General features: G+C 41.9%; 1 protein-coding gene across 1 annotated transcript in view; it reads right to left on the reverse strand.

Annotated features, from left to right (window-relative positions):
* The window catches only part of LOC306827211 (receptor-type tyrosine-protein phosphatase mu), a 149685-nt gene that overhangs the window by 21365 nt on the left and 116669 nt on the right, over window positions 1-11651 (reverse strand). Inside the window, exons 20-22 of the mRNA XM_079348881.1 lie at window positions 8688-8883; window positions 7666-7742; window positions 2654-2690 (exon numbers count right to left, since the gene is read on the reverse strand). Coding sequence (XP_079205007.1) covers window positions 2654-2690; window positions 7666-7742; window positions 8688-8883 — 310 coding nt within the window. The remainder of the gene's footprint in view (window positions 1-2653; window positions 2691-7665; window positions 7743-8687; window positions 8884-11651) is intronic.

Consider the following 11651-nt stretch of genomic DNA (forward strand, 5'->3'; position numbering starts at 1 on the left):
TACCCTCCTTTTTGGACAGCCTGCTTGAGGAATGGGTTTTTCTACGAAGGGCATGCTTGGAGCCTAGTTGGAGAAGTTTGTAGGAGGCACTTCACAGAGGAAGAACACCAGCAGAAGCTTCACTTCCAGCTGTCAGAGAGCTAATGCCGCTGCAGCAGACGCTGTGTTTGGGGAGCAGGCCTGTTCCTCCTCAGAAGCAAAGAGTATGACAGCTGCAGAAATCCCCCAGCCAGGTACGCTGCAAAACTCCTGATCACAAGTACATACACACTCCCAGACAAACACCCGGGCTACGCTTCCCCTCTTTAGTCCATTAATATTACATGAAGCAGATCTGCCATAATATACACTCACTTATCATTGATTTGCGCTCTCTCTCTCCCCTCTCGCTCTGTCTCTCTCCCACCCCTCACCCCCCATAGGGCTTTGAGATGCTAACCTGTAAATATTAAAACTTGTGCACTGCTGGTGACATTTGGTGCTTGTGAAGGGGGGGGGGGAAGAAGGCCAGAGGGGGAAGCTTGATGAAATTGAACCCTTTCCTGCATCATGAATATTTTGCACAGCACCAGGAGGATTCTGGGACTTATCAGAGCTGTTTGTACCCCAGCTTCAGAGCAGCTCACTCTGCCAGGAAGAAGCTCATGTCCGATCATCAGACATAAAAAGGGACAGAGGCGAGACGGTGAACTGGGAAAGCTGAGCTGAGCCGCATGCACGCGCTCAATCTGTTAAGTAGGTGAGCTGCAGTTGACGTTGGTAAGTGAAAGTCAGTAACAGTGTTGCTGCAGCATAAAAAAAAGCCCGGGATGAGGGAATGACCTACATAATGAGGAGGGGAGCTTGGGTGATGAGGCTTTCATGGAGTGACAGCTGTTCTACCTGCCGTTGTCACCTTGACAGAGCAAAGGGACTCATCAAAAAACCTCAAACTAATGAGTGTCATTGTTCTTTATAGCATAAGAGAACAGGGACAACGTTATCCCACGTCTGCCATATTAAGCATACCCTCAACCCGCCCCCACAGCCAATTTATGACTTAGATTTTTTAGCTTATCCAGCACTATTTCGAATAAAGTATCATCATTTTCTGAGCTGCCGCTGGTCCCAGTGGACTCGAGTAGGAAATGTCACTCACCGAAAAACTTTAACTGGGGGGAAAAACGAGACTACTCCCTCATTTTTTAGCAAGTGTGCCAATGCCCAGGTGCTCATTTCAGGTGCTACAGTATGCACTTTGTTAGACTGAGAGAGACAGGTCTGTGTCTGGCTCTCCTATCATCTCGGGCTGCTCTTTGCCTCAGTGTCAGCAGACTGAGCCTTCCTTCCTGTCAGTCTGCCGGAGCTGATGATGAATTATAAAAGGAGCCCGACTCTCCCAGAGAATACAGATGTTTCCACACACAAACACACAAGCACACACACACACACTCTCCTCTTGTTCCTACTGGATGGCTCTACGCAGTGAAAAGCCTTATCGTGCTTGCGATACAGTCGATGGAAAACGAGGACCTATTATGCAAGCTAATTAGCTTGAATGGAAACTCGTGTTGTGTTTCGAGCTTTTCATCTTAGAGAGGTTTTTTTTTGTTTGCGGTATTTCTTTGACTGCTGATCTACATGTGCATATTTTTAAATAAAATATGGAATTCTCTTAATGATTGTAGCACAAGTATAGAAGTCATACGAATCCAGTTGAGGTCAAAGCGCATGTTAAAGAGGCTTGTTCTTGTGAACTGAAACCCCACAGGAGAGAGTGGGCACAAGACAGACGGCTTGGTTTGAAATGTTAGACTCAGTGGTCAGTACGTACCAGGTGCTGTGCACACAGGGGCACAGATAGACTGAACGGCCCGCTGCCTGATTGGTATGCCATCTCTTTCTGAAGTCAGAGCAAACAGAGGGTTGTTTTTAATTGAGACACTGAGGAAGCGAGGCAATGCACTAATAAACAGGTAATTATGCAACTCCCAGCTCCGCCAAAGCAGATTGTGAATCCATTAAGGCCTCTTCGCAAAAAACGCCTCTCCTATTTTTTTTTCTACTCCACTGATTTTTTTTTCTTCTTTTTTTTCCTCTAAAGTGGTACGCAAAATCCCCATGCATGCACGTAGCCCTGTTGTGTAGGAGACAGGCTCTCGACGCGGAATTCATAACAATTAACCATCAATCAGACTTAACCTCTGGGGTCACAGTAAGTGCTCCTCGCCCTGCGAATCTGCCGGCCAGATTAACACAGCGACAAAATGTGCCTGTACATGTCAGCTAATCCATTTATTTATTCAGCGTCCTCCCAGACTGCCTGATTAATCGCTCCCACACCGCTGATGGAGGGAGAGGAGACACAGAGAGAGAGAGAACGTGCTGCTCAGTGCGCTCAGAGGTCTGTAAGTGTGTGTGTGTGTGTGTGTGTGTGTGTGTGTGTGTGTGTGTGTGCACTGAGCGATAGCAGATTCCCCTAACACACACTTGACTGAGCATCAAAGAGTAGTTTGCAGGAGCGTATGTAAACAACGATGGGGATGTTCAGAGAGGTATTTGCGAACACCTGCACTCATCCATCTCTCGGAACAAACAGACAGGCTTAAATTTGCACCGCCCACACATTCAGACGCAGAGATCCTCGCAATTTTTAGAAAGTTTTTATTCTTACCTTGAGTGGCAATGTAGTGATTTGGCCTGTGGTAGCCCTGAAAACAGAAAGAAAAGTGGGAGAGGGGAAATGAGATTCACTTCACTTTTGCTCTTATTGAGGGAAAATAAAAGAAAGCTGCAGCGAGCGAGGCCATTTCACTCTGGAGGAAACATTGGGCGTCTTTGATGTCGAATCTTTTTTTCTGACAGGTTGTTCAGGTTTATCTCAGTCCCATCTTTCAAACAACTTAAAAACATCACTCAATAGAAACAAGTTATCCATGTTGAACAGACACTAGAGGTTTGACCTGAAGGAGCTAAAATTGTCAAAGTTGAGGATCTCAAAAAATCTGACAATCGAACAATCCAAGAAACAACTTGTTTTGATTTAAAGACATTCTTTTGCAAAAATGATTTTACTCATTTTGATTTCATTTTATTGGTTGGATTTTACTGTTGGTTTTACTTTCTGTCTGTTGCTTTTATTGCCTGTTGTAAAGCACTTTGTTACTTCTACAGAAAAGTGCTATACAAACAAAGTGTTATCATTATAATTATGCTCAAAGCTAAGTATGCAATGCTTAATGTGGGCTCAATAGTGAGAAGACAGATTAGCCATTCAGTTAAGAAAATCAAACCTTTGGGCTAATGCTTAGCACTCGCTGTGACAACAACAATAGCCTTCACTCACTATACATCAATCAATCAATCAATCTATATGTGCAGAAAGAATACATACAATACAGATGTTGTCAGTATCACAATGGCTAATAGCTGCAGTATGATGATACTTCAATTGGTTACACCCAACCAAAACACAATTTCAGAATATTTGCAGACACTTAAATACAATAATTTGAAATTTGGATTTTATAATTTGTTTTACAGTACTCTAAATCCAGTGAGGAAAAAGAATGAAGTTGTTTGTCTTTCTAAAGTCCTGTGTTTCTGCAGCGTGATTTCAGCTCCTCAACACTTAACGTATTGAATGTACAGTGTATGTCATTCAGCACGTCTAACAGCTGTTTTCTAGAGAAACGCATTGAGTCCTGTATTTCTCTGACTGAGTGAGGTAACTGCACCGCTGAAAGCTAGTGATGGATGCTGCTGGATACAAGATGCATAAACACTCTCCATCACACACTCTATATGCAGCACACCTCTGGAGTGAGCAGCCAAAGTGTTGATAATCCCCCAGATACAACTAACAGCACTGATCTTCACAATAGGCCCCCAGTCTCACGGATTACTCTAATCCCTTCAAGTTTTATTTGTCCAATTCCTTGTCTCCTCTCCGGAGATATGAGGCAGGAAACAAAACATAAGGACTTAAAGGCTCTTCGTAGGCCCTGCCTCCTCTTGATTGTCTTCTCCCCCCTCCCGTCCACTCCTCCACACACCCCTGCTGCTCTGCTTATCTCACTCATATTCAATTTAACTTGGACTGTGATTAACGCTCCTCCAATGAAGGGAGAAGAGACACAAAGGATATTTTCCTCACTCTCTCTCTCATCCACCGGGCTCTTTCAGCTATTCAACTGTCCTCCATTTTTAATGACTTCTTTATCTCTGGACTGAGGAGGAGATTTGTTTGTGCTTTCATGTAAGTTCTGTCAAGTAAAGTGGGGGCCCAGCACACTGTTGGATTAGAGGGGGAGAGACGGGAAGAAAGCAGGGCCCTGACAGTCACTGTCAGGTGAGTAGAGCTTACTATAAATGGACTCGCTCTTTTTTAGACACGTTACATTAGGTACATAAGAGCGTTTCTTCATGATCAACACAAAGAGATAAATGCAGCTATGTCTGTGCGGGAATTATTAATTGAACATGCTTTGTTTCCAGGGCTGTGTAAATTACTAAAGTAGAATTAAATGTGTGCTATGCTCTCTGTATTTTGCTGCATTGCTCATTACAATGATCATTTATATTAATTCTTTCCAGCAACAGTGCTGTGCTCCATGTCTAAAATATGCAGCAAGAGATGTTTTTGCCTGTGGGCATGAATTTGTATTATCAGTCTGAATATCATTAGATAGCCCACTTTTGCAAATCTGGGGTACAAACCCAATCACCAACAAAAATATAGCAATAAACTAGTTCTTTGCTTTTCCAAATACACTTTACAGAGACTAAATGCTACCTCTATTGTATTTATATGCAATGACTTCTTTATAATCCAGAGTGTGTAACATCCCTCTACTACACAGAAGCCAGAGAGAATAAAAAGGCTGCATTATTAACGGGGTAAAAAAAAAAAAAACTAGCCTGCAGCTCTGGACCCCGAGGAGCCCCAAAAGCCTGCTTTTTATTGGCTGTCAGGTGCGTTGTGGTAATATTGTCGTTATTCTCAAGTTTTTGTGGGTATTCACAACTAGTGAACAGTATAAAGTGAAAGTGTAAAGGGCCTGAAGGTGAGTTCTGTATTGTTGCTGCATTGTCTGCACATCTGGAAGAGCAGTGGTTCCAAACCTGCCAGGCGAGAACACCCTAAGGGGGGACAGGAGAAACCTGAGCATCATAACACCGTGGAAGCCATGGGAAGGGAACTTTTCTTAATTGTTTCTACTTTCCTTACTTGTTACTCTCGTCTACATCTGGAAACTTGAAATTCCTAAATAAAGCAATGTGAGAATCAAAATGATTGCTCCTTGGTTTAACTTCTTTGAGCAGAGGTTTCAGGTAAAAATGGATTTTATTAAATGAATCACAATTGCCTTTTATACATGAATGTGTAACGGTAATGTCTAACTAACAGCGGGTCAGAAGGAGAACAGAAGTTATACAGCCATGGGCTGGAAGTCTACATGGACGGTTTAATTTAAGAAATAAAAGTTTGAGTTGGTTTTAGAGTTCTGCAAAGACCAAATGTGATATGCAGATGTGTCGAAATGTTTTGTTATGTATATATAATAAAAAGGCGGCATGAAGGTATTCAAGATAATATTGTTTCAATTTTTTTTCCCCAAGGACTTTTGGTACAGGACAAAACAAGCTGTACCTGAAAGACTTGGTTTCGAGCTCTGTAGCACATCACTGATCTACATGCAGTGAATTTCCCCGTCATACCTCATTGTGCTCTGTGTGCACGAAAACAAAACTCTGCAGACAAAGAGCTGTTTCTCTGTGCGTTTCCCTCCTTAACGCTTATGAAAGTACTCAATCAGCTGCAGAGAAAAGAAACATACCCAACTGGCTCTGCTTACTCGCACATGACTCCAAATAATCGGCGGTATAATGGAGTACAACAACAGACACGGTGGGAAATGTTCTACACATAAGAGTTTATTGGGCAGGACAAGCTTCTAGATGGGTTAAAAAGCTTTCTGAAGAGCAAAAACATCATTACCCATCTGCCTGCATTTCTACTAAGTACTTTTTCAGTGAAGCTGGCAGAGCAGTGGAAATCCTTTTCAATCAGGAGCCTCTTTAATATGCGTATATTCTTATCTTATAATGGGGCCCTTTCTATTGTGAGTCTTCTCTGCAGCGGCCCCTTTATTTCTCCACGCCATAATGGGCCATAAACTGAATAGCGGGAAAGGTAAATAATTTAAGCCCCCTGTATTTGCCATGGCACACCTTGCATTATGAATTTATGTTTGAAGGCGTAACAAGAGATTACAAATTACCACATTAGAGGGGCGGGGGAAGAGGAGACGGGGAGACAGAGTGAGAGTTTTCTCCTGAGCAGAAAAACCACTTAGGGAGTCAGGTACATCACCGAGCCATTACACACGGAGAGGAAGCATCTGCTCAAAGAGGCCAATGAACTGCTATGATTGGTCACATCCTGCTACCAACACTGTTATCAACGGCAAATCAGGTCAGATCAGGAGCTTGGCTATTGTGTGAGCTCAGTGGATTAAATCGGTTTTAAACGTGAGGCATGTCTCACGCCACTTTTTAATGACTTTTACTTACTGTAAAACTATATGCTAAGTAACTTAAGTGCATGTACACTGTGAGTGCTGTGTGCAAGTACTCTCTGGTGGTATAGTTAAAGCTCTTGAAAGAACTACTGTGAGGAGTTTGATTCACTTCTCTGTCCGTGAGAGTTAGCAGAGTCTAACAGCAGAGGAGAGGCCAGCTCCCTGACATGGACATGAGAGCAGAGTGAGACAGGAAAGCAGCTCTGCAATTTTTAAAGTCTGCGTCCTTGTTCGCCCAGAAAATGACAACATCAGTTCCTTTTTTAATTGCTCGACCAGACGTGATAATGACAGTGACATAATTGTGCAAATAATACCAAGCCCCCATGCCACAGAACCAAGTCAGCAGTTGTGTGTCTTCGGTTTTATGCTACTAAACATCTTAGGGGAAAAATCTGGCGCGGCTGATTAGTGTACAACCACTTTGACACTTGAGGCCAGCAATCAGCAAGCCGTCGTCTCTTATAGTGTATACAACAGCAACTAAAATGTTTTCAATCTTTTCTTTGATGAACTCTAAGTAACACACGTCTAATAGTAGCCAGGCGTCTTCTACAGTTACTTCTGTGCAACAACTTCTGTTACTGGCCCTGTATGCTCTCTTTGCGTATTCGTTTTTCGGTTTAAAAACTTCGCTAATTAATCAGATGGAAACATTTCTCTTTTTTTCTTCTCTTTTTTTGGTTTTCACAATGTGTTCATTCTGTTTTCAAAGCAAAGTCCAAAACTATAACCTCAGTTTCCCCTGTGTGCTGGTTTGCCTTTTCTCTCTCCCAGCGCTGTCAGCCTCTGATCCTCATTCCTCTTAATATATCCAATGAATAGAGTGATACAGCAGCCCTCTTAAGTTGAACATAAAGGCGCTGTGTGTGTGTGTGTGTGTCTGTGTGTGTGTATGTGTGTGTGTTTGTGTGTGTGTTGTCTCTGTCTGTCTGTGTGTGTGTGTGTGTGTGTGTGTGAGTGTGTACATGTGATGGGCAGGCAGTAGGGGATGCATTTTCCCTGAGGCCCCCCTGCGACGGCGGCACCAGCGCCCTCTCTCTACCCGAGAGGAAGCGCAGTGACCTTTGCGTTGGTGGCACTGGCTGGTGTGTGTACTTACATCAACGTAATTTGCATTAATGTAATCGGAGCTCTGTTCCCCCTCCAGGGCCTGCAGCCTGACACGGGAGTGATCATCTGGAAGAGAGGCGGAGAGGAAGAAACCGCCGTTGAATTAATCATATTAACGAGGGCATCAAGAGAAGAAAAGGCGGAGAGGGACAGAGGGAGAGACAGTAAAAACAGTGGACCGAGACACAAATGATACAAGACAGAGAGTGGTGATAGAGGAGTGGAAGAAAGGGCAGAGCGACGTCACACTGTGGCACGGATGAATATATGAAGCTGGAGAGATGCAACATGCCTGATAAAAAGCACCAGTCATGTGAATGACACTGACAAACACAATAATGCTGCTGTCTGTTTAGAAACCTTGGTGATATGAAATGGGATTTCAAAAAACCTTTTAACTCTCAGAATGTATAAGTGAGCATGGAGTGACAACACAATGCAGAGGCATTATAAAACACGAGCACCAAACGCTGTGAACTTGAATTATGACAAACATTTTAAATCTAGGACTTTGCAAAACGATGCGGCCTTGATTTCATTTTTAAAAAAATCCAAAATCTCAAGAAGAAAGAAAGTGTAATTTGTTTTTTTTGTTAAAGTACATTGCTACAGTTAGATAAAATCATTTAAAGAAAATCCTCAAAAATGGATGGCCAGCCAGTAACCATTCATTCAGCATTATTTGGCAAAACTGCATTACAGCTCAGCCCAACTGTGAATTAATGGGGAAATCTTTTTCTGCATTTTTCTAAACACAGCTGAGGCTACATGTTATGTGCCATGTGCTGCCGGGCTGATTTCTCATAACTGAAAAGACACTGCAGGAAGATGAATATAAAAGTAGATTGGAAAGGTCAAAGCTGCTCTTGTTGGCTGATAATAAAACTCTGTTTGAGCAGCTTAGAGTTATCCAGAGTCACAAGCCTGGCCAATAAATCAGCCTGAAGAATGGAACCGGCACACACAAAAAAAAAACCTCATGAGCGCTCAGGAGGTGCTTTGTATACACACATGCAATAATATTCCCATATCGGTTCTTCATGCGGTTCTCATCCTTCTTGGCAGAATCCCACGGTGCAGACTGTCCTTCAAAAAAGCTCTGAAAAGATAGAAAACAGAGAACAGAGAGTGGGGAGGTAAACAATGGTGTCATGTGTGAGCACTTTGAGATAAGCAGGCTAAAGAACACAGTCTTCCTCTTTTTGCTCTACTAATAAAAAGAAAGGGAGCATTAGCAATAGAAAGATCAACATATTCACATCATTATGAGACATGAAACACAGAGTGGATGACGGTTCCTGGGGAGCTGTGTCAAACAGAGAGTGCCATTAGGGCAGAAGCGGCGGGTGTCACGCTTAAAGTTCTCTCCCCTATGCCAGGCGGAGCCACCGCAACGGATGTCTGTCTGCTGCGTCTGAAGGACTCAATCAGCTCATCATGGGGAAAAAAAAATAAAGCCAGCTCATCGTCTACAGATCAAAACCGCTCTACTTCAGATTACCCTCATGAAATATTTATCATTCCTCGCTGGGGGGATTTCCATTCTGATGGCACACAAGGCACAATTAAGCCAAATTATGAAAATACATCTCCACTGCCAGTCCATTGCTGATCAGCAAGGGGCGGGCAGGCCAGAGAGGTTGGCTCCAAGCAGACTCGCCTGGACAGAAAAATGTCTTTTTTTTCTGTCTTTTTGACAGTCAGCTAAGGTAAACTTAAAGCATCAGCAAATACATTAGAATGCAGAGCAGCTGCAGGAAAAAAAAAAGATTCAAGAGCATTCATCGGAGGTTAAACAGATTGTTTCGAGGGTTCCTTTAGAGTCTGAGAGAGCAGCATGCGTCGTCTTCAATCATCACTTTTCTACGACTTGATGGTTTCATTCATCTCAGTGCTACTGCAGGCAGCAGGCCGTTTGTCTAGCAAATAAAAGGTCTCACAGACACGGCACAAGGACGTATTCCCTGTACGAAGTCTTAAAGATTAGTGATTTCACTGAGAAACAGCTTTAATATGCTAAAAATAAGTCCCATCCTTCCAGTGAAGATGGAAGTGTGACACAGAGATGGATTGAATGGGCCTCTCATCCTGTGGCAGTATGTCTTGAGTAAATGCACAGGCCAATGTCGCTCTCTCTGACACCCTGAAGGATAAAGGTCTAACATCAAGCATCTGGAGACAAATCATCTTCCCACCAAAAGGCGTTACCTGCCAACTATATAATAGTTCTCTCCTAAACTGAATGACCCTGTCTGCCTCAGATGCTATGGCATACTTCCTCAGGCTGCTTAGATGCTGGATCCAGCAAAAAACTTAATATAATAATAAAGTAGTTGCATTCCCAGAGGTAGACACTATATTGAGGTTTTCATTTTAAAGGATATAAACCCATTCTGTGGATAATTAGCTTCCGAAAAATTCATCAGACAGTGATTGAAAAACAATGGATGGCTCCACCTGTGAAAAGTATTTTGTAGCAAAAAGGTCGTTGTTCCACTTTAGTGCATCTGCAGGTACTTTTTCACACTGCTTAAATTATTCCCACTGGCCCAAATCCAACTTAGTATGTTTTTAATTACAGGCTGCCTGCTGCACTACAGTCCCAGCACAGTTTGTCTGCCGTGTGCTGTTTCCTCGCCTGTAACCTTCTTACAGTAAGTGGGAAAAAAAGTATAGAATTTTCTCTACATTCACTCTTCACAAACAGAGTGACAACAGAGTGCTTCACATACAGCATACACCATGTCAAAGTAGGAAATAAAAACTTAAAATGACGAAGAGGGCACAAAGAAGCAGAGCAACTTAGTGAGCTGCTTCTGTATGACTAAATCAAAACCTGTGTCTTAAAGAGTTTCAGGATTCTCACAGAAGGCTTGATGCAACATATTTTAAGTTACAAAAAACAAGCTGAAAACAAGTGAAGTGACAAGGACAGGATGACACTTCTAAAGCTGACACTTGTTTTTGTGCTCACTCAAACTTTGGCTTTATAAAGCTTTGTCAAAGCAATCAACAAGAGTTTGTGAAAAAAATGTTTTTTTGTGACTTTCCAATTACCAGTCAAACCTTAAATGTGGTTCCAAATGATTCATAACATTGGGACTATGAAGGTTTGGCTCTACAATAATGGAGCATGGTAAATACTTCCAGGGTTGAGTCATTGTTTGGCTATAATGTGACTCCTGAGGAGGCGGTGGTTAAGCTTTTAGAAATATTTATCTGCAAACATCTCAATGTTTTTGTATACGTTTCTATGAATCTTACACTCTATCAAACACTCATATTCAATGGTTCTCTACTCTTTAAATGTGATGATCAAACATGTCAGTTTTGTTACTTCCAATTCTGGCACAGATCATGAACATTGTCTTTTTTTTTTCAGTGAATTGTAGTAATTAGAGACTTGCTTATTTTGACTGATGTTGTAATATTGTCTGTGAAGACAAGATTGCTTTTTGTATATTCATGATATTGGTATTGGTATTTCTTTGCTTCTATCAAACAGTATATGCCTGAAGCTGCGATGAAAAATCCAAGATGGCGGCCATTGTTGCTAATGTAGTATCATTAGGCTACTTGTTCAAAGTATCTGTATTTGACTTACGATTTTTTTTTTTTATGTTTTGTTTGAAAACTTCTACTTTTACTCCAAATGTAAAAAAAATAAAATCTAAAAAAAATCTCCTAAATAAAATATTTACTTCTACTCTGATACAATTACCCACAGAGGTAATCGAGATTTGGGAGTTTTTGAAATAAATGTATGTTTTTGAGTGATGAAAATTGAGGTTAAAAACTGAGGATGGCAGTAATGCAACATCATGGATGCCAACTGGCGTGAAAACCTTGACAAAGTAGAGAAAAGGAAGAAGACGAAGAAGATAACAAAGAGGAAGAAGAAGAAGAAGAGGAAAAGGAAGAAGACGAAGAAGATAAAAAAGAGGAAGAAGAAGAAGAAGAGGAAAAGGAAGAAGA

Source organism: Symphodus melops, assembly GCF_947650265.1.
Source record: "Symphodus melops genome assembly, chromosome: 7".
NCBI classification, from domain to species: domain Eukaryota; kingdom Metazoa; phylum Chordata; class Actinopteri; order Labriformes; family Labridae; genus Symphodus; species Symphodus melops.